General features: G+C 35.4%; 1 protein-coding gene and 1 long non-coding RNA gene across 6 annotated transcripts in view; one reads left to right on the top strand and one right to left on the bottom strand.

Annotated features, from left to right (window-relative positions):
* LOC126966753 (AN1-type zinc finger protein 6) overlaps positions 1 to 21400 on the bottom strand; it is a 42499-nt gene extending 21099 nt beyond the window's left edge. Inside the window, exons 1-3 of one of the 5 annotated variants that reach the window (XM_050811031.1) lie at positions 21291 to 21400; positions 19905 to 20042; positions 4846 to 5168 (exon numbers count right to left, since the gene is read on the bottom strand). In XM_050811031.1, coding sequence (XP_050666988.1) covers positions 4846 to 4944 — 99 coding nt within the window. In that variant the 5' untranslated portion in view covers positions 4945 to 5168; positions 19905 to 20042; positions 21291 to 21400. Of the gene's footprint in view, positions 1 to 4845; positions 5169 to 16058; positions 16621 to 19904; positions 20055 to 21045; positions 21176 to 21290 lie in introns of those variants that run through there. The other 4 variants (XM_050811032.1, XM_050811030.1, XM_050811029.1 and 1 more) reach the window with 4 other exon arrangements.
* On the top strand, positions 18639 to 21368 carry LOC126966794 (uncharacterized). The gene is made up of 2 exons (XR_007729814.1): positions 18639 to 18765; positions 20934 to 21368. It is a non-coding gene; the product is annotated as an uncharacterized LOC126966794 (long non-coding RNA).
* Positions 21401 to 24038: the final 2638 nt, after the last annotated feature.

Genomic DNA, 24038 nt, shown 5'->3' with positions numbered 1-24038 from the left:
GGAGAATGTGGGCGGCGGTGATCACTTACCAGAGGACAAACGAGCGTACGCGGAGAATGTGGGCGGCGGTGATCACTTACCAGAGGACAAACGAGCGTACGGGTACGCGTACGCTCGTTTGTCCTCTCTTTCATAAAAAAAAATAAAATGATATGGATTAATATCGTACTTGTGTAAACAGCTTTTACATTACCGCTTTATAATTGCCAATTTTTTAAAGTATTAAAATGGTATTGTATGTTATCCTTATGAGATAGACATATGCCATCGCGAACTTTTCTGTAGACCTATTTAAGATACACAATTCAATCATACAAGTCACTACTGCTGTGAAAATAACTGAAGTATATCAATCAAGTGGTAGCAACATTCGTTTACCTCTAATCTTTCTAACGGCGTATGCCTCAGAGCGGAGTCTATCTGCTAGTTGGGCAATATGTGAACCCCACTGAAGCTTTTTATCCACCGCGATACTCAAAGAAGACCGTACAAGTACGTTGGTTTGTACCTCCACTGTGTTTGTTGTAATAAACCGTTTGGTTTTTTACTGTTTTAAGTGCAGATTATTCGTCTCAAACCAACGCATATATCATATCTCTAAGAGTGCATTGTTTACCTCGTCATCAATATCTGCATCAGCAAACAATACAATCTCATGACTATCATCTGCCACTAAAGGTAAATAATTAATATATATAAGAAACAAGAAAGAACCGAGATTAGAACCCCACCTATTACATGTTTACTCCAAAACCGTTTGCCGTTTACGTCTTCTATCGGAATTCTATTTGCTTAAATGATTTTAACACATTAGGGCTGTATTTTTAACTCCATAATGCTTTTATTTAACATGGTGGAATATTGCAAATTCAGGTGCTATAATGACAAGTATGTTTTTTACAATATTTGTCGAATGGCCCCATAGGTCCTCAGTAGTTTTTAGGTTAGTTGATTTGAAGATTTTTAGTTTTAATAAATAATAAATTTAGTTTAACATACCTACTTAAATTTCAAATCAATGGAACATATTGGTACGTGCAATCTAAGCATATCCTGTACTGCTGTTGGTGAACAATTTAAGTCTTTGGTCGTAATAATTGGGATTTCGGAGAAGGATTTATCAAATTCGATTGCAATTTCTATTTCCGAATTATTAATATTCCGATTAAGAATTTTTTTTTTTTGAAAATAAGCGCCTAGACGAGCAGGTCTTTCAAGCTGATGGTAACTGATACGGCCTGGTAAAAACATAAATGTTAAGGCAAATTGACCTACAAACATAGTAATGTCGAGGCAATCCAGCTCCTTGACAAAACTGATATAGTAAGAAGACTAAAACAAACAAAACTTTTTGAGGTAGTGTAATACAAAAGAAAAATATAGATATTATAAAAAACACATTGAAGAAATGTGTTAATGGACATATCCTTAGTTTAATATATATCTAGCAGTTTAAGTTAAGTTAGAATTACTTATTAGCCTAAATTAAGGCTAGATTGCAATGCAAGTGGGGCAACATTATAATAAGTATAAATTATTATGTTCCTATGTTCTCTAGGGAAAGTTTCCCCTAGAAAAAAAATTTAAGCACTGACAGAATGATCTGAATCAGTTAATCTGAGGGCATAGTTTACCGAAGTAATACTAGAAGGACATTCGGGAATAATAGATGACATCATAGCTGTGGAAATTCTCGCACGCCAGACTCAGTTTTTCTTTAGCTGTGGCTACATGACACACATTTCCGAATCTTAAGTTATCCATTCGAAGTAAAAACATTAATTCTGTTAAATTGAGAATATTAATAAAAATTACGAAGCGCAAATAACAACTACAATAGAATCTCTTCTAAGAGAATGAGAAATCTTGAATAATGAAACAAGAAAAATTATTTAATAACAAACATGCACAGCACGTCGGTTTCTCATTTTATCATAAATAATTAAGTAATGAAGTAATTACATGAATTACACATAAGATTAGTGTGTTTATTCTAGGTAATTAACCAAAATATATAATTTCAACTACACGTCATGGCGGTAAACCTTTCACTTTTTACAAGAATTGGGATGAGAAGCATGATAGTTGAGTAATAAAAAACACAAGGGGATCGAAGAGAAAAGTAAATATTCTGAGAGAAAATGCTACTAATGATTTAGCCTATAGAGGTGATAGGCGAAAGAAGGGACAAATTCGGTTTTACACGGAGTATAATTCCCACCCCTGGCCGGTGTAGGTACCAGTACCAGCTTCTTTCATTTGACCAAAAACAACGAAGAGCGGTTCGAATCATCGACGATCAAGAGATCTTCGATCTTTCTTGATTATTTGCTGTTGCGTACATATGTGGGGTTTCTCTGCATCTTTTATTTGACGTATTTGAAAAAAGAAAACCACTCGGAATTCATGCGTCTCTCACCAAAACTAATCAGTTTTGAAAAAAATTATATAAGAAACCTCAATATCATTATACAAATTATTTAAGTTTTCATCAGTGTTAATTCCGCCAATATTTGTCTTTAAAACAATTCGACACGTGTTTCGCCTCTACACGAGGCATCCTCAGTCTCGTGCCAGATTTTGGCGAGACAACACGTCCTGAGGATGCCTCGTGTAGAGGCGAAACACGTGTCGAATTGTTTTAAAGACAAATATTGGCGGAATTAACACTGAAGAAAACTTAAATAATTTGTATAATTATGGATTTCCGCAAAGTAACGCCTAATTCAATAAATTTTCTCAATATCATTGTTTAAGACCTATCCATACGTTTGATGAAAAAAAAGCTTTAGAGTTTCAGTTAGTATGGGGAATCCCAAAATTTATTGTTTTTTTTGTTCTATTTTTATGTGAAAATCTTAATGCGGTTCACAGAATACACCTATTTACCAAGATTCAACAGCATAGTTTCGGAAAAAAAGTGGCTGTGACATACGGACGGACCAACAGACAGACATGACGAATCTATAAGGGTTCCGTTTTGTGCCATTTGGCTACGGAACCCTAAAAATGCATATTATATTGAAATAAACACTAATAGAATATATATGACAATATAAAAAGACTACTACTATATTAATTTTTGTATTTCTAATAAACATATTTTTCCAGACCTAAATAGGATTTTTAAATTAATTTGTAATACAATCGGATTTTTTAATAATCATTTGTTATTATAAAATTAAAAGGAAACTCTACCATAGTTCTGTTTGAAAATTAAGTATGAAAGAGATCTATTTGTTCTAGAAATTATGGATTCTGGTGGTGGTTAATGAACCTGTTCACTAGTCAAATCGTAAGTCCCTTAATTTTTTTTATATCTTCCTTATTTAAAGGGCCGTGAAGTAATTCAATTAAATCAAGAGGCCAGTCCAGCATCTACGCTACTGCTACTAAAACTTACTAATTATGTGATATTGGCTGAGCAACATCAAATCAAATCAAGTTCACGTAAGTCACGGAAATGACACTTATAACAGGAGGGCCAAAAGAAATCACCCTATTGGAAGATGCCCTCATTTTTGCAAATGGCCGCCAATTTCAAATCTGTTTTGACATTTATGGACTAGACAGATGCAGATTACAAGTGAACAACAAGCCATGGAGGGGTACACTCCCCAAGAACGCGGAATAACTGTGTCTAATGTTTTGCGTAACAATTCGTCTGTGGAGTTGACGCAGCGCGAATTCCGTGGCCGGTCCCCCAGCCGTCCGACACCGACTGTGCAAACACTGCGCCGTTTGGCCACCAACTTTGAAGAGTATGGGACCACACGAGACTTTGCCAAGAGTGGGCGGCCCCGAAACGCCCTTTATGCTGAGAATATCGCCGCTGTTGCCGAGGATGTCGAGCTATCGCCGGAAACATCGACCAGTCGCCGGAAACATCGACCAGTCGCCGTGCCACGGGATTAGCCATCAGCCAAACGTCAATGAGGCGAATTTTGGTCAAAGACCTGCGTATGTTCCCGTACAAAGTCCAGCCCGTGCATCAGCTGTTGCCTGCCGAACGCCAAACGCGTGTAACCTACGCCCAAGCCATCCTCAATCTCGAGGAAGAAGTGGACGATTTTTCGAACAAAATCATAATCAGCGATGAGGCTCATTTCCACCTCGTACGAGAACAAGCAAAACTATCGCTTCTGGGGAACCGAAAATCCACGAGTGATGCACGAGGAGCCATTACACCCGCTCAAAGTCACTGCATGGTGGGCTGTTCACGCTGGATGAAACATCGGGCCATTTTTTTTCGAGAACGCCGCTGGTCATACGACAACAGTGGACGGTGCGCGCTATAGGGCCATGTTGACCGAGTTTTTCTGCTGCAATTGGACGAATTAGGACTGCAGGACATGTGGTTCCAACAGGACGGACCAACGGCACACACTGCGCGAGCCACAACCGATATTCTGAAGGCGGCGGTCCCGGGTCGCCTCATCTCTCGTTTTGGCGATTTGCACTGGCCCGCAAGAACACCCGATTTAACCGTTTTAGACTTTTTTTGTGGGGTTTTTTGAAGTCCCGTGTTTACGTGAACAAGCCCGAGACTCTGGAAGCCCTCAAGGACAACATTCGACAAGAGTATGAGAATTTGTCGCCCGAAGTTCTCGCTGAAGTGATGAAAAATGCCATAAAACGAGCCCGTAAGGCAATCAATTATGACGGCGCCCATTTGGCCGATATCATCTTCTGGACTTGACCAATACAATTCTAAAGGTTCAAATTAACATAATCAAAAAACAGAATTGAAGTTTTGCAATTAGAAAAAAAAGAGAGCTAAACAACATCGGATGACTTCTTTTGGCCTACCCTGTATATTATATTAAACTCACAACAGATCCTCACCTTAAAGCAGACCGAGCAGAGTCCGTCCGTGGACGGGTTCCCGTAGAAGCCGCATCCCGAGCGACACAGCGTCTCCATGGGATTTGATTCTCGCTCCATTCTTTCCACCGTTACAATCACTTGAACACAAATCAACAATAACGCGACGTGTCCACGTCAGTTCGCGCGCACTGTTAGTTACTTGTTACACACTTTCACAATTATCAGTCTACACGTGCACTTGTATGTGGCGTTACAACTTGCAGCGTGATCCTCGCGCGGATACAGGCTTCCCTTGTCCTTCACTTACTACGGCTACTTTTTTGTCAGGAGCGTGGAGGGCTCTGTAACAATAAACATTGGAATCTTACTCAATTGATCACCTCACTTCCTCTATGAAATCTTAATCTCCTTCGAGAATCCATACTGACACATAATATTATAACATAGCAAACTATAGAACCACATTTTTATTTATCTCACGGCAAGTTACTATAAATTAAGGCTTTTATAATATAATGTACGTAATACGTAATTATAGAATTTCTTTTAATGAGACACAGTCAAATTTAAAAAAATTAAGACGGTTGTAGTAGTATAATACCAAAGATTGGACCTATCCTACCTTCTGTCATTTACTCAATCTAATTAATATTAGAATCGATTTTTTTGATGCAAATTGGAATAGTTATTATTTTAATAAAGCACTTTTTAATTGTATTATTACGTATACACACATTAGAGTAAGAAAGTAAAGTTTATAAAAAAAACTAGAAAAAGCCAATTCATAAATATTAATAGAATACATTGCGGAAGCATGCTTGCATACTGTGAACTGTGTACGCGCACCGCCGCCAAACTAACTAAAAATCGATAAGTAGAACATCTCCGTCATAAATAGGCGACAAAAGTGGGAATAAGTAGTACAGTGGGGGCTAGCCAGCGAAATTCGCGGTTACGATTATTCGATAGAGGTCTGCAATTTACTGAACACAAAACACTGAAACAAATACTGACTGGCGGCAAAGTAAGTGGAGCGCCCAGATTCCTCATCCATATATTCGACCATTTAGATTTGAGCCTAACTTTCACCAAAATTACTCAAGTCATTCTTCACACAAGTATTCAACAGGACATACAAAAAAGAAAAAATCTAAATGGCGTGTGTTGGGACACAAACGACGGACAAAATTGAAAAACGAAAATTTCAAAGTTATTTATTAAAATATTTTAAATAACTAATATTTCAAAGAAATATATTTAAAATAAAATTATTTCCAAAAAAAACATTTCAAAGAAAAATAAAAGAAAAATACTCATACCAAATAAAGCATTCAATAAAATGTAATTTAAAAATATTAAATAAAAGAGAAAAAACGAATGCGCTATTTCTTCCTCATAATTTTAATATAATGTGGTAAAAAACCTCAAGGTGTGGGGTTCGAACCTACCTCTCCCTCTCGGGAACCAGAGCTCAAGTCTGGCGCATTAGGTCGCAGCCACACCGACTTGGAAACAGTAGTTGAAATTTAGGTCGCAGCCACACCGACTTGGAAACAGTAGTTGAAATTAACGATACAACTTCACCCTTACTACAAAATGTAATGCGACACAGGATAGATGGGTGAAAGAGTATGAGGCGATATTAAAGTATCACTTTAAAAATAGTAAATATCGTATCAGTACCTACGTCATTAAAATTAGTTTTACTCATCACTCATTTTAACAAAAAATAAAATTAACAAACACATCCATCATCGAACAGATAACTATTAAACAGTAGGTACCCATTAGATTCAGTGTTACGATCACATGCCTCGCCAGGTCGGCCACTTGCCAATCATAAATAACAGATAAGCCAATAACGAAACTAGTATTTGACCACTTGAACCATTCTAAAATAAGATACACATGGCTCACAACAAGTGAGCTCATTAGAGTAGCTAGCTGGTCTTGTCCATACACGACAAACATATTATAACCTTATCATGTGAATACACTGACAAACGCAGAGCTGATATCAAGAATCTTTCTACTTCACGGTACCAAATCATACAACAAATTTTATTACTATCTGCGGTGCTTCCGATGATCGATATGAAAGAGAAATTGAGTGTGAGAAATTAGTAGAAAAGAGTTATTAATAATGAGGATATAAAATCTCATCGAATTCCGAGTAAATCAAAACGAATCCAACAAAGTTACTAGGAGCAGCCAATGCGTCACGAACAAAACCTCACGCAGTAGTTCGCTGAAGGAAAGCATAGGGCGATCTCTCGCGGACACAATGCAGTGAGCTATGAAGTGTGTGGAGTGTGGACTGAGGAGTAATTAGCGCAGAAGTGCAGCAGACGAGGTCGTTACACCGAGCGACAACGATCCCCGCCGCCGCCCGCAAGAGTCATCGACCGGCGCGGGCCCGGCCCGACAAACACGAGGGGGTGTGCGCACGCGGCCCGTTACTAATGCTGCGCAGGAAATAACGTCACACACGGCCTAACAGCCCACCACCCCGACTAGAAAAAACAACTCAAACTTGTTGTAGGATTAGCTGCCAAACATAATCAATTGATCAACCACTGTTCTAATAATATCGCGAACGCCTTTATGGCCCAGCCAATAAATTGTAGAAAAATTAGGACCACATCAGCACGTCTAACATTTCGTTAAAGTTCCACAATCGCCACTCTTAAGCTTCTAAAAACAACGTTATAATCTGTCGACAACGTTCTATCCAAAGTCCGTGACGCATTATTTGAGATCACATCACGATGACCCCTCGCTCCACGCGTGTTTATTGACTTAACCGAATCAAAAATAAATCAACACTCGGCTATCACGTGAAAATGTCTATTGATAACAGAATCGTAATATAATATAAGGTATTTTACAAAACAAATTATAGTTTTGCAGTAGTAAAACACGTTTAGATGTTAGATGTAGGTATGAGTTTTTGGCCTCCTATTGAAATTATAAAATCACTACAATGGAAATCTTTATTACCTTTTCTCTGAACAGCTTTTTATTAGTGAATTTCCTTTAACTAAAAAAATATCAATTATTATAATTATTTTTAAACGCTTTATATCAGCTTCGCTATGTTTGTAAAGAATGGATCCTTTCAACGTTACGTTTTTACCACCTTCAAAACGTCCCATTTACTTGCAAATTTACTTAGCAAAGACCGATAACAATGCAATATGGTCATTACTTTAGCCTTAACACACTTACTAGAAGAAATCGAGCCGTCTAATGTTTAATAAGTACACACTTTTGATGGTGTTTTTAAGTAATTTATTTAAATTTTTAAATTAATAAGTAGAAGCAATTTTTAAATATGGCTTCTACTTTGTTTAAACTAGTTGTACTAGTTTAAAAATTCATTGGATATTTATTTTAGTACGAAGATTGGAAGATAAACTGAATATCGGTATATATTATTTATCTATTTTTATCAATCTCAGTATGCCGTAATATAAAATATAATTACTGTAAATACCTATTTAGAAATCAGACGTTTATCTTAGTTGAGCTAGTAGAAGTGACAGCTAATTTGGAGTAAATAACCATTGTTTCTCCTTGAACAACATTGCATATTGTATAAAAGTTTTTAACATACCAAAATAAGTGTGCCAAGGTGATGCGATTTGTTAAAACATTTTCAAATCTTGAAACGTTAACACTAATCAACCGTTCACAGAAGATAACCTTAAATCGAAAGCAAAAATAGCGAAATCACGTAGCAGTAAAACTATATTATTCTACGTGATATAATAATGTTTACTAGATGCGTGTGGTCGAGTGCATTTGAAATCTGTTTATGTTCTGTTTTGGTGGTTATATTTACAGTGTTGAAGACAATAAGCCGCGTGTGTGCGAGTGTTAGAGGGCGACCTCGTGACCCAGTTGCGAGATGTTCGTTCGTCGTAAGCCGGCACTCTGACTCGCCACTACACTACACGAGAACAGTCGAGTCCATGGCTCTTAACTGTAATAGGATAAGTTGACATTGACAAGATGTCGTAAGGTACTGTGTATTGCTAGACCCTTTTCTGACTTGTCGGCGTAGCAGCGGTAAGACATCAGCATGCTCGATATATACGCGGTACTGTAAGCTAAGCTGATTATTGAATTACTATTTTAATGAGGATTCTACTAGCTAAGTAGCTAAATTAAATAATATCATTATTACAAAAATACAAAATCATATTTTATCGTACTCAAAAGATCAACTGATTTTTTGTATATGATTATAATATGTATTTACTGCAAAATAATTGTTCACGAGGGTAGCCTCCTCCTTTGAAGAAAATCTCTGTCCTCCGAGCGCGTATCTGTGTATCCAAGTTTCATCTACAGTAATTAATCGGCGCCAAAACTCGGATTTATTGCGCCTAAACTGCGCCAACAGAGCATTGGAAATGTTCATTAGAACACGTTTTTACTCTAACGTGAGCAACAGCGGCATCCAACGCGCGGACAGCTCTCTCATGTCTAATTAATGTTGATTCTTTTGACATGTTCATAACCTCTACTATCTCTCTCACTTTAATTCGGCGGTCGTCTAGCACAATTTGGTGAACTTTTGCGGTGCTGTTGTCGGTAGTAGTCATTTTTGGACGTCCCGAACGTTCATCATCTCCCAAGCTCTTATTACGGCCACATTTAAATTCCGAAAATTTCTCTAGTAAATGATGGTGCAGAGTCCCCATACATAGAATCCAACTCGAATTTGGTTTGCGTAGGTGTCAGGTGCCTTTCAAAAACAAATATTTAATGACAGTTCGATACTCGATTTTGATCCATTTTTAACATAACATAACAATTAGGCGTCCAATAGGCATAAACTTTGGGTAGTAACTGTCAACAGATGACCAACGACATTCACTAGCTTTTATTTACGAGTGCTGCTATCTTTATGTTGAGGTCGGAAACTTTACAGACCACCCTCGTAGTCTCAGTCGTGAATTGAACTAGTCCATTTTAAATACGTGAACGGTCGCACCGTCGACACATCGTCGACTGGTTGATTGAACTGGTCCGTTCATTCAACGCCCTTCCCTAGTAAGCTTACAGTACGGCGTTAACCGAGCATGCTAATGTCCGCTGCTGCGCCGACAATTCAGAAAAGGGCCATACTGTAAACAAAATTGCTTTAATACTTCGACTCCACGGAATGTGCCTTCCTTTTAATGTAGTGACATCGGGGTCGAAACTGCATCATGCACAGCGTATGTAGCAAATTAATATGCAGGAGGAAAAGTATGTAATGGCAATAAAAATTTATAAAACACAGAAGTATCTGACGTGTTCTTCATTTGATTCTCGTTTCAATATTGACAGGGGTTTATTAATACAGGCCTTTTTACAATAAATACATTCATCAAAAAAGTCTAAGCAACGTATACTAATTTAAATTTTAGGATGGTTTATCACATTATAACGTTGTATTTTAGTTTTTAAATAATATTTTTAGGGTCCTATAATGTAAAAATAACAGCTGTTGTCTTTCTTTTAATAACAGAAATTAACAATATTAGAATATACTGCAGAAACTACGGTACATAAGCAACTAAAGATTTTTTTAACAAAATGAAATTTCTAAAGAAAATGAATTTATTGTGAAAGAATAGAATAATTTAATACAAAGTATGGCCTCCTATGCTATTCAGAACTTGTCCGCAACGATTATTAATTGAATTAATCTTGGGGTATTCGCTCCCAATGGAATTGAAACAAATCCTTCAGCTGTTGGGTTGTTGTCACTCCGTCCAAGTCTTTCAAAACACGTCTATGGAGCATGTCCCATGCGTGCTCGATGGGGTTGAGGTCTGGCGATTGTGCAGGCCAGGGCAATACCCGGACGTTCTCCGTTGCCAAGTATTGACTGGTTCGCCGAGCTGTATGTGAATGCGCATTGTCATGCATTAACGTAAAATCGGAGCCAAAGGTTTGTGCAAATGGATGGACATAAGGTCTGAGAATTTCCTCAACGTAATTTTCAGCGTTCATGTTTCCATTTACAAACTACGAGCTCAGTTCGCCTGTTCATCATAATACCCGCCCATACCATAACTGTTGAGCCCTGTATGGATGAACTTCCTGAATGCACCTGAGCCTTTCAGTATTTCCGGGCCGACAGTACACTCGCACCCTTCTTGTATCAGGCCTAAACCCGAATCGCGACTCATCGGAAAACATAATTTTAACCCATTGTTCTTGGGTCCATGTTTTGCGTTCTCTACACCATTCATTTCGACGAGCGCGATTCCCGTGACGTATCGGTAGGCACCTAATTGGGCGTCGAGCTCGTAGGCCGTACTCATGCAGTCGATTTCGCACAGTTTTTGGGACTTATATCAACACCACTTGAATTTTGTAGTCTCAAACTTATCTCTCGTGCGGTTAACATCAATGTTAACATCGGCTGGCGTCTTGCAGTCAGTTGTGTGTACCGGTCTTGCCGAGTGGTTGTACTCCTTTTATGGCCTGAATGCTCTTCAGCGGGTTTCCTTGTACTATTGTAGCGCTGCCAAAGACGACAAATAACACTTCTATTTACTATACCAGAGATTGATTACTTCCCGCTTGCAACAACCCTACAGCTCTTTGCATTTCATTGGCTGTCAAATGACTTCGCTCCATGACGTAAAGAATATCTAACAATTCAATTTTGTCGCTAACTTTATTTAAATGGTTGGTAAAATTATAAAATCAAGACTAAAAGTAGCAATAAAAATACACTTAAATTCAAGCAAATTCCCCCCATTCATTTCATTTATGAAAAATACAAAACATAAATGATTTTTTTTTTACAACCAGCGAGTATGTCACCAATAACAAAAAATTTACATACCTATGCACTTTGAGTGAATAAAGACTTAGAAATTAATTAATATAAATGGTAAATTTGTAATATCATGCATGTTGCTTAGACTTTTTTGATGTGTGTATATACAAAATACCTATGCGTTCAAAGAGCTCTCTATGGGTTTGTTTTCTAATTTGTAAAATTGTAAGTAATGCAATTCTTATATAAGTACGAAATTACTTAGTTGCTGAGTTTTCATTTCCTCGTAGGTATAGTATAAATATCCAATCTTTAACTCGCGAACAAGTGCGTTTACTCTGCTCGACTGTTTTGAGCCCCTCGGCTTCGTCTCGTGCCTACAAACTCCTCCCTCGCTAGAATCGCTAGCATTCTACCCTTAATGAACAATTAATTATTCTTACAGCAATGCTGTCATTCAGCATCGCTGTATATATCACTAAAGTGTAAATATGACTTATTTTTTTTTAGTTTCTTCATAATATAATATTTAAAGATGTCGATTAGATAGCGATAAGTTTATACAAAATCTAGTTATGAGTCTCATCGCTCAGAACCCTAAACTGTTAACAGATGTTCACCAACCCTACATACATGCAAGCCTCTTAGAACATGTGTGCAGCAGTGAACGAACGCCGCAGCTCATATCTACTAAAATATCTCGTATCTCCCGAGGACAAAAAAAAAGTAAAAGATGAATCTACACTGATGATCTTTGAATAGAAAACGCTCATATCTTATTTAAAACCCACGGTTTTAAACCAACGGTAACTTTGGCCAAATAAATAATAATTCAATTACCGTTTTCAATTAAAATATGTAAAGAGATATTTAAAAAAAATAATTTGTCTTGCACACTGCGTTCATTCAGTGAAAACCAATGATCTTACGTGTACAGAAGTAATCATTTGGTTTAGCTCAAGGTTACCGTTCCGCAACATGAGCACAACACACACGGACAATATGACCTTACAATACGTTTAACATCCGCAGACTCAAATATCCAAACGATTCACTCATTTTAACTGAGCACCATCATTAGGGCCACGTGATTTTTTTGTAAAGCAGAGCAGGTAAGAAACGAATGACGCCACAGGTGCCTTGCAACTAAGTGTGGGGGATTTTGATAGGGGTGCCGACCTTTCACTGTGAAAATTTATTTATTATTTTGTGGTTAACGCAAGTACTTGAAAAGGTTCCATATATATTTTTAGAGGAATAGTTTCGTATATACTGAAACACAAAACCATGTGAAACACAATCAACATTTGCGTTTTTGGTGGTAAAAATGTTTACCAAAAAGCAGTACATATATAGCTCTACATATACTATACTAGGTTTTACCCGCGACTTCGTCCGTGTTACTTCTAATTACACGCGAAAAGTTACTTTGTGCATTTTTTCTTATTTTTTAGGATACTTTTCAAATAATACACATAAACTGCTGTTTCCGCTGCTGGCTCTTCTATGATACAGCGGATATACCTCGTCATTGTGGCCAGTCTCTTTAATAGTATTTCCCTGTGAACTTTAATCTATATCTTCCCCGTGTAGGTCAATTTTCAAAAACGCTTTTAAATGTTTCTGATTAAGTGCCTAAATACAAAGTTTCATGATTTGATCTTCGATAATTACGAATTTCCATACAAACTGCCATCCCCTATTTCAAGACCTCCATTTATTTTTATTTTGTAATAAAAGATAGCCTATGTCGTTTTTCATTTTCTTCTTCATTCTTTTTGAGACCTTCTAAGATCATGTTGTGAAACATCTCATCAATTCCTTTTTTTAAATATACCTTGAGCTTTCCAGCCAGACTGCATCTGCTCACAAGAACTACCCAAGCTTGGCCAAGACATGGCCAGCTATAAGCGACACACAAACATTAAAATATCTCTAGAACAAGCAGTGAGTTTTATTTGTAACAGAACTAATGTATGACCAGGCAATAGGTAGAAAGACTGTCACGCTTTCGTGATTTAAACCACTGAAACGATAATCGTGAAATTTGATAGTGAGTGGACCGTTTGCAGCCATGGCTGGCATATTAACGGTGGTAAAATAATTGAGATATACCAAGTAATATTATAATTTAGTTTTCCAAATGTTTATGAACAGATTAACGGGCAACATGAGATATACATTAAGCACGTGTTACTAAGAAAATGAATAAATGTTTGAAAAAACAGCTAAGACAATCATGATTCTTGTGGCTCATAAACCGAAACATTACGATAAATTTATACCGTGTTTTTGGAATTTTTAGAAATGCTAATAAGATTATATAGAAAACTTTTAAAGTTTAATTTTTACATTAAAACGCGTGTAATTGTATTTTAATATAACGTATTTGCGCAAGTTATACTTTTTATAATTTATTTTTGTAACCCGAAGTTTCGTTACCTTTGCAAGGACTCAAACGTCAAGTAAAAAAATTATAAAAAGTTTTTATTTAAACGTGTAAGACACTCGCGTTAATCAAAGAAAATACTAAATGCTAATAAGTGAATCTTTTAATTATTAGGCAGATGGTTGGGTAACTTCAAATAATTTTCGGTGTTGGAAATCGATATGAAAATAATCAATCGGACTAAATCTCCTTATTTATTTGACTTTTTCATGGAAACTTAACTTTCATAGTACTTGTAATACAATAATGTTATATTTATTTAAAAATATATTCGATATTCAGTAAACATAAATTTTAGTTACAAAATACTAGGTAGAGTCTGGAAGATCAGAACCTACCAGTAAATCAACATTAAAACAGTATATTACACGGCTTCTGTGCTATGTTTAGCCACACTGAATCAACCACTCGCAGTGGCGATGTCAATTATATCAAATATAGGTCGCTCTACAACTGGAGCGCTCGCAAACGTTATCACTCGTCCAATTGATCAAATTTAAAGCGTTCGAGAACAAATACAGGTCTGACCACAATTTCAACGGTAACAATAACGGTAACGTTAAAAATCGTGAACTTTAAAGATCTGAAAGTTAATTTTTGGCAACTGAACTAAGCGGACGACGAGCTACGAGCCTGGATTTTGGACCTTCATACTACGAAGAATATATTATATCACATATTCTAAGTAGTATTTAAATATATATTATTGTAGGGGAGATTATGTACAAAACATCTAGATCAAAAATATATAACACCTACTACGACAGAAACCTCGACAACAATGATCAAGCTTCAATGAAAACGAAAAAAATTAAAGAGTTTTCAAGTTATAGAAAGTTCCAACTTAGTTATATCATAAAATTATTTATTCGTTCGTGTATCGAATGAAGGAAAATATACTAAACTGGACTAATGGAGGTTTAGTATCCTTGAACAGAGAACATGAAATATTCACCTGTTTATGGCTGTATTACCCGACTGTTAAATTGACATTATGTACTCAGCAATTAATAAAAAACCACGTATTTAATTACTATCCTTTATTCGTACCAGAGGATACGGCGTGCCTTGTGTTGTCGTCTTTCGCAATGTTTTCACTAATGGAAGTAACAGCAAAGGTTAAATAAGGATATGGCAGTGTATTTGAATTCTTCAACAAGGCGTCAAACCAGAAGAGGAAGTACATACAACGGCATAAATCATTGGCTCTAGAATGCGTCACGAAATGACGCCTCAGACAATGGACGAGCGCGCGGCGCACGGCAAGATGGCCGACCGTTCGTCAGCTGATCATGCGCACACGCAACGCAGCGGTGGCCGCGCATCGCAGCTGGTGTCTCTACGTCTTGCTCTCTCTTTCACTTAAGTGTGAATTGTGATTAGGCATAATAATGTATTTTGCTTTGTCCGTATAGAAGGTATACTTAAGGAGATCTTGAAAATAACCTACCGATAAAACTTCTCGAAATACAGCTGTTATCTCAATGTCCATAGAATATTTTATTTGAAAGCTAATAATTATAAGTTACCTCTGTATAGAATTGATAAAAACCAGTTTGGAAATAAAAGCAGAATATTTGTAGTTAGTGATCACAGTTAAAATATGCAAAATTATATAAATAGATTGTGAATAAAAAAACAATCGAGAGAACATAATATTATTATGATTATTAAGATTAAAACCGCACCAATATTATTGAATTGAGGTTAAGCAATGCTTACAAGTCATTTACATTCATTGTAAGTATAAATTATTATTAAGATTGCGCACTCATTGTACACGTGTGCTAGAGCTGCGTAAGGTTTCAAGGATGCATAAATGATAAAACTGTATGATCAATTTCCGAAACTGTAGGATAATGACCCTTGTGAGCCAAGGTCGAGACAGCGGCCTTCAAACAGCCTCGTCAACCGCTGGCACAGACTTCTCCGTTCACTGCTCCCAGTGGAAACACATTGATCTCGTATACACTCCAAAACGCAAACCATCATTACCTTTGAAGGAAATTGTAAGCCCATGTTCATATAATTGAGTTCCAATACGCAATAAAGACACATTTCACAGACGCAATTCACAATCGAAATGACGTCGCACTAATTGGCACTATTATCACGCGATTAGATTCCTTTTGTTGCATCCGATATATAACAGTATAGTTATAGTAGAGTGGCACTGGTGTATCACAAGGTTTGAGACCGGCCTCGATACGCGAGCTCCGATGTGCGCGACGGTCCGCCACGAACTGATCAGTGATCAACATTCAACTCTGAAGGTAAACCAACCGCGAGTCGCGACCACCGAGTGCCGACCCACCAAACAAACAACTAGTAAGTTGCTTACTGTTCGGCCGCTGCAATCGGCACTAGTCACACCAGCCGCCAACGATTTTATTCTCGTTACTACACGAGACATACAAATACAATCATCAGAACAAAATAATAAAACATCGAAATCGGTAAACGCGACAAGTGCGTTTATATATCTTTCAAGAGATTGCACAGAAACCAAACCAGTGTTTATCAACGTCGTACAATAATTATTATAAAATTGCGACCTTAATAGTGAGACTAATTAACTGCGCAACGCAAAAAAGGTTAGTACACAAAATAAATAAGATGAATCGACTATCGAGCACTGCGCATCGGGTGCGAGACTCGGACAATGGCACAGCGCGGTCGACGCGAGTCGTCGATCTCCCCCAAATTAGTCCTGGGCCAGGGCGCTGACCTTTGTCGGTACTATGCAGTCTGCACCACGCACCCGCTCGCAATAAATTATTCCAATATATTTAACATTAAAAAGAATATTTTTTGAATATCTTGAAATGTCTTAATACAATTAATTAATTATAAGGAAGGATGAATACAATGTATTTTTAAGTTCCGTTGACCATCTTTTTTCATATTTAAATCAATACCAGTACATTTTTATAGAACTTCCTGATGTATAAGTAGGGAGAGTTGCCCATATTTTAAATTTATTGAATAAAAATTGTTCGATGTAAGAAAGAAATTATAGACCAGCGCGTAAATAATCAAACATTTTCTTTGTTGATAATCGTCATGCACTTACGCGCTGTAAATGCGTGACCGTCTTATTATTAACTCCCAGTCAACGAATATCCATTTGCTAACGTAATGAAAGATCAGTGAAACATGAAATAAAGAGCTAAAAAAATTATACTTTGTATTTATGGATTTGCCAGTATACTACTTGGCAATCCTATCGCCACCAAGTAAATAACTGAAGAAATGTTGATGCATGATCTGGAGAGTTAACCACAAAACAGTTTAGTCATGAACACACAAAAACCAAAGCTGTGACTAATTATAACAAAGAAACAATATGCATAAATAACAACACAATGGACTTTGTGGATGAACTTTTATCTCTGTCAAAACATCTTGTCAATACATCACTTCACTAAAATAATTACTAGAAAAAAATATACAACATATGGAATATATATGGAAACAATACTGGCGTTGGAGGGACATTATGATAAAACAAAGAAAAACAGTTTTTAATATAAACTCATTAAACAAAAGTTGCAATGGTTACCATCAGATAGCTGAAATTGTCAAACAATCAGAGGACACAAAAACATGGTCATAATATACAATTGGCTCAGAACAATTGTGTATTGTACTTATTTTTGGTGGGATTGTCTCCATATACACTGCAAGTCTTTTCAAATCTGCTGCATACATAAACTTCTCCACTAGCTTCCATTAGCTTTAGCTGATGAAAAAAATAATTCGGGAGGAGGCGTTATGATTCTTTGTTGTTCCTTTTATTGTGGAGCACACTGAATTAGCTTGAGGTGTGACAAAGTGTTCGATCATTCAGAGACAGATCCAATATTGTATATAGCGCTATTAGAAGCCTTTAGATGTATTTACAGACTGGGTTTGTCCCAGTCACTTTCCTACCTAGCAAGTCAGCTGCTTAATTGCTTTGGATATCCTAGCAATAGGTTTTAAATTGCCAATGCTATGATTGAGACCAAAGAATTTCGGAACATACTCTTAAAGACATCAAATATCCAACATTTGCTGGTCTTAAGCTTGAAATTTGCAAAGCTTGCTTGGCACAGCTTCTCATTAGACATAGATATGCTCAAATGTCTTTAAATTTTAATTACCTATAATCTAAATAAGACATGTAAACAATGTGCTTTTGAATTTCAGCTTTAAGCTCTTCCTTTTATTTAGGTTGATGTTGCAGTTCACTGTCAACTGAATTACAGCCACTGTTCATCAAAAGTTTGACTATCATTTCATTGATATTTGGTCAGGAGAAATAGTCTTGCAGTGTTGTGTGTAAAATAAATTTTTGGACTGTGCATATACTAACATTTTACAGTATCTGTTAGACAATGATGAGTATATCTTTTAAATTCAAGAATGTGAATATTGTTATGCCCTGTTGTGTACTATGCTTACTTATCTGTAGATAAGTAAGCATAGTTACTGTCAATAGAGTGGCATCACAAAGGCAGAGTGCTTCCAATACAATTCTGATTGTGTAGAGTCCAAGTTCAAGTATAATATATACTGAAGATTACCGTCAGCCTTCTGATTTCATTGATGCAAAAGGAACATCTACAATGTCCTGTACTTAAGCAACCTCACAATTTTCTGTGTGAACACATCATTTACTGCCAGCTGAAGGTCATGAACAATGCATGCACATTTGATGGTAAGATTTCATAAATTTACCTAACTTGATCACACAACTGTTATGCTCTCTTCTTTGTTATAATCTTTAACAAGTGACATTACACACACATCCTACCATTAGGTACACCAAACAAAATTTGTCCACAGAGGTGGTTGTTTTCGAGTTTGATCACTTCATTCCCCTAATCAGCACCACACCCAAATTTAAAAGAAACAATAGTTTATATAAAATGAGAAATTAGATTGCAATTTTTGTTAATTACCTCCAGAAAATCACAAAAACCTATGAGTCAAACTTATCATCCTAGTTTGTTGGTTTACACTAGATCCTGAGAATTCCCAGGAGTTTCAGGCACATGATTGTTAGAGACAGAATGCTGATGCATTTTAAGGCCACATGGACATCTGATGTAGTTTTAATTTTTGTTTTTTTTACATTGTAGTACACACAATGCAGAAATGGGAGGGCTTAGAACGAATTTATGAAACACTTAAGCATTTATATCTTTGTATACTTGAAACTATTTTACCAAATAATAAAGTTTAAATTTAATCTAGAATCAAACAATAAAGACACATTGATGGCACTTATTTTTGCATTAATAACATGAAAATGTTATTCTCTTTTTTTCTCTAAAAAAATACTAACCTGGCAACATCTAAATAGTATTACTAAAACCAATTTAATAATATGAAATGTAAGCTCTAATTTATTGTCATTATCATAAAATGATTGTTCAATAATTTATGGTAATATCCCACACTAGTTTCCTCTAAAATGACACATTTATACTCTTGATATAAAACAAAATTTAGATTAATTAAATATAACCTTATAATTAGAAGATTACGGTTTTAGTCCCTGCACTACACATATCTTCAGAATCAATATGACATGTATATTTATAACTAGCTTAAAATGGGATATTTATGTATTTATTTAAATGTAAATAATAAGGCTTTTTTATTTAAACATAATATAACCAAAATATTGACAAACTCAAAACAATTTGTTTTAAAGTTCATCAATCTAAAAGGTTTAATGAAATATCACAATTTTATACAGAACTATAAATACTTTTAATTTTTATAACCTAGTTTTGTATTTTAAATAAATTGGTTATATATAAGTACCTATAATTTATTCTCTACCCTCACCTGATATTGGAAAAGTGAATTCCGTACTAGACAAGTATCTTTCCAAGTACGAAGACCCTTCAGCTCACAACTAGGAGTCACCACGGCTGTGCAGTTTAGGTCAGCATCCACCGGCATCACAGTGAATAGTAACAATACCTGCAACAAACACTTTAATTCTTTTTTCTTTTGGAGTGTACTTACTAAAAACATTTAATATATATATATAATATTTATATTTTTACTATTTCAGTCTTGAATTCAATAATATTTATGGATTCAAACTTCACAATATAAAAATAAAAATGAATGATTTGATTACAGACAATTAAATTTAAAACAAATTAAATTTATTTTTATTCTAAATAGGATGTGATATCACTTCTTGAAAGTCAAAAACTACCATCCATTTCAAAAAAAGATGCCTCAGGCCTTAGAAGAATAGGCGAAATAAACTCAGGGTGCTTCATTTTTTTTTAAATATGGTACCTTTTAAATTATTATTTAATTAATAGCCTAAGGTTGGCCACTCCATTCTCAATCTGTGGTATCATTAAAAAAGTATTTTATGTTATAGTAACCTTTACCATACAAAATAAAGAAATAATCAAGAGTACATAATTCCCTCAGAAGAAAGCACATATCTAATATTATATACATTTCGATTTATAAAATTTATAGATTCATGTAAGCATAAAATTTACTTAAGCATCAATTCTAGCAAATAATATTTAAAACTAGATATGACTACAAAAACACACATTAGAGAAGATGTGTAAAGGCGTGAGTCAGCTGTGTTTTTTCTACTTTGAATATAGGTTAACAAAATAAAACTTCTGCCAGAAAAACACCTTTCTTCAATGTGTGTGTGAGAATACATGACAAAAGACAACACTGGTGACTGTGCGTATTTCGAAGTCTTTATGTCCCAAATGTTTATCAATTTACATGCTTTTGCAAGACAAAGATGTCATTTAAATAAGTGGAAAACGTACGTATTAGTAACTCCACGTCCATGGTAAAAAGTACTAAAGGCATGCGTTTAGGCAGGTACCTACGCACTTGTGAAGGTGGAATCACGATGTGATGAAATTGCATGCAAACCAACCAATCCAAATAGCTACACAGCATTAAACTTGTAACAAAACAATGTTATAGTTACCAGAAGTAAGGCATGCCAACTAACGTGTTGAATTTAACTCCTGTTCTCCTTTAAAATCGTGTACAAAGAAGCATTGATGATTGAAGATTATCGTAATTGGCATTCACGAAGAAAATGGCGTCACATCACACTAGTCACGGAACAAGGTACGATTTCGTCATAAGAAAACACATTTCACAATCACAATAAAACATCACAAGATTTAAAACATGCGAAATAAGTCAATTTTTTGGAAAATTACTCACTTTGAATATGAATTCCAAAGAAAATCATCCAAAAACTTAAAGATTGATGACAAGGCACTCCACTCTCCGTTTGCAAAACCAACTACCAAGACTAGGTACCTACTAGGTAGAGAAACAGATTAAAGAACATAGATTATACAGGTATCACGTGATCGCGTAAAAGTGATGCCAAATGTTAATTATTTTAAGCGTTACATTGTTCAAAACATTCAATTTAAAACACTCTGTTAAACTTAACTAAATTTTTGTGTTTTATTATTTGGTAATAAATTAAAAGTTTAATTTTTTAGTTATAACAAAGTGTTGTCTGGGTATCTTAACACAGTGATTACTATAAAAGACAGCAATTCTTCGAATATGAATCTAGAGTCTGGCTAGAGAAGTAGAAACTGGAAAAGGGCGCCAAATTTCAATCTAATTGCACCAAGAGTAACTCAGTCAATTATGAATAATTTCAATCATTCAAGTTCAAATGTCTTAATTCAAAATTGGATTTAAAATCACATATTAGATAAAGATAGATAAGATAGATAAAGATGCCTCAGACGTGAGAAGAACGTTCGCAAGGTACTCATTGTTTTATCCTTTACCAATAGTCATGTTGGAGAACTCCTGGGACTTTTAAAACAGTTGTGGATCTCAATGGAATCTTTCCAGAATGGTACAACATTCTTCTGGAAATAGATAAAAAAATTATAATCAGACAATAATCTCAATCACCATCCTACTCCTTTTCTTAACAATTTCGTTAATTGCAATTGTATGTCGCATTGTCCATCGCAAAAAAATTGTTATCATTACCAGATTTGATGGTTTGACGGCTGTAGGAAGACCGAACTGTACCGAGTACGACACGACAAATGGGTGCGATCAAATCGTGTGCACTCCGTACGAGACCGATTATCGTAACGATAATGAGTATAAATTGCTAATTACAAGAGTGGCTAATAAATCATCGGATTTTTTTTTGTTAGACTGTATTAAATTCAAATACAATTATTTTTATACTGATAACTGATCCTTAGCCATTGCTATTCTCATCACTTTAAGACATACAATAAAGTTCCTAAGCTTAAAACAATAGATTGTTTCTCACTTATTCCCGTCTGCCGTGTCGCCACGTTAGTAATATAAAAGAATAAATTTACAGAAATAGGTATTATGACAGTGGCCTCACAATACATTTGTGAGAATTTGATGGTTGTACAAAGGAATAGAAATAATTTTACAAAACTAAGTGATTAATACTTGAAGTAAGGGTAAACTTGCCATGCCTGCCACAACACTACATACAGTCAGTAATTCTTTTAAATGTCAATGTATTCGTGTCTATAATAAAGTCCCCGAACAGATAGCAAATATGTCTATATACAAAATACAAATTCAAAGCCTTCACGAAAAGTAAATTGAGCAGCAAAGGCTATTACAATATCCAAGATTATTTAAATGATATAAAGCCTGGAACTGAATTGCTCTATTTAAGTGTGATTTGTTTTTATTTGACTTTTATTGTTTGATGTTTTTTTTTATTTGTTTGATATTAATTTTATGTGTTTGATATTATTTATATCTTATTATGAAATTAAGTGTATGACACAAAAACCATTTTCAAAATAATTTGCGCCCGATTGGTGCAGCCACACGCCATATCACAAAAATTAAATTGAATGTTAAAAACACGGACCAGAAAAAACTAGGTTAAAAAAGACATATGATACATTTAGAGTATGAATTTTTAAACGTTTAAATCCTTTAATGGTGATATATAAAACAGCCTCGAGGAAATGATTCGAGCAAATGACACTCGACTTATTTGGTTTGTAAAATTCTTCACATATGAGAGATTTTTACCGACTGGCGCCAATTCTCTTTCTTTGTCTTTGTCTCGTATACGGATATAAAGCTGAAAAAGATTAGCGGTAGAACAGATTTGCGGTATAAATAAGTATCAATTATTATCACTAACTAGGTAATACGTTTATGATACTGTGTAAATACCACTAGTGTGTCATTGTTCACGTTCTTGTAAGCTGTTCACATTCACCGGAAATGTTTTTTTGTACACAAAATACAATATAGCTAATCATCATTTACCGGGCCTTTAAAAATAAGAGCAATTGTATAGTTTTCATTTCTGACTGTGTGCTGGTTGCGTCCTTTATCTGTCTCATTCTGACAAGCGGGAGAGAAAGGAATGTGCATACTGGTCAATAATCGAACCATTACATTACAATATTTCTACATTAAATAATTAATAAATATTCGTCTCACTAAATTATTTACGCTTTTCGCCAACCCATCTTAAGTAAATAAAATAATTCCGGTGATAAATCACACCACCTTTTTTTGCGTAGTTAGCGTATTATTTGAGCTTTTTTTTAAGCACATTTAGACTTGGTGATTGACACACTGTTGAAATACGACTAAGGAGAAAAGTGTGCTTACATAGTCCTTAAGCACACTTTTGCCATTCCGCTATCAGAATGTGAATGATATGTCCATATATATATAGAACGTCATTGGTTATAAATATAAAATGTGTATAAACTAATAACTTACCTAATATTATGGACGCAATGAAAGTGTGGGAATCGTACCGGTGGCGGGGAGTGAGGGGCACAAGCTTGGTGAGGAGCTAGCGAGTTATAAATAAATTGAAGGAAAAAATATAGTATGATTTGTACAATTTTTTTTCTTTTATATTCAATGACGTTCTATACATATGGACATATAATTTGCAGTCTGATA

Source organism: Leptidea sinapis, chromosome 11 (genome assembly GCF_905404315.1).
Source record: "Leptidea sinapis chromosome 11, ilLepSina1.1, whole genome shotgun sequence".
Lineage (NCBI taxonomy): Eukaryota > Metazoa > Arthropoda > Insecta > Lepidoptera > Pieridae > Leptidea > Leptidea sinapis.
The sequence above is the reverse complement of the archived record's forward strand: the minus strand, read 5'-3'. Positions and strand labels throughout refer to the sequence as shown.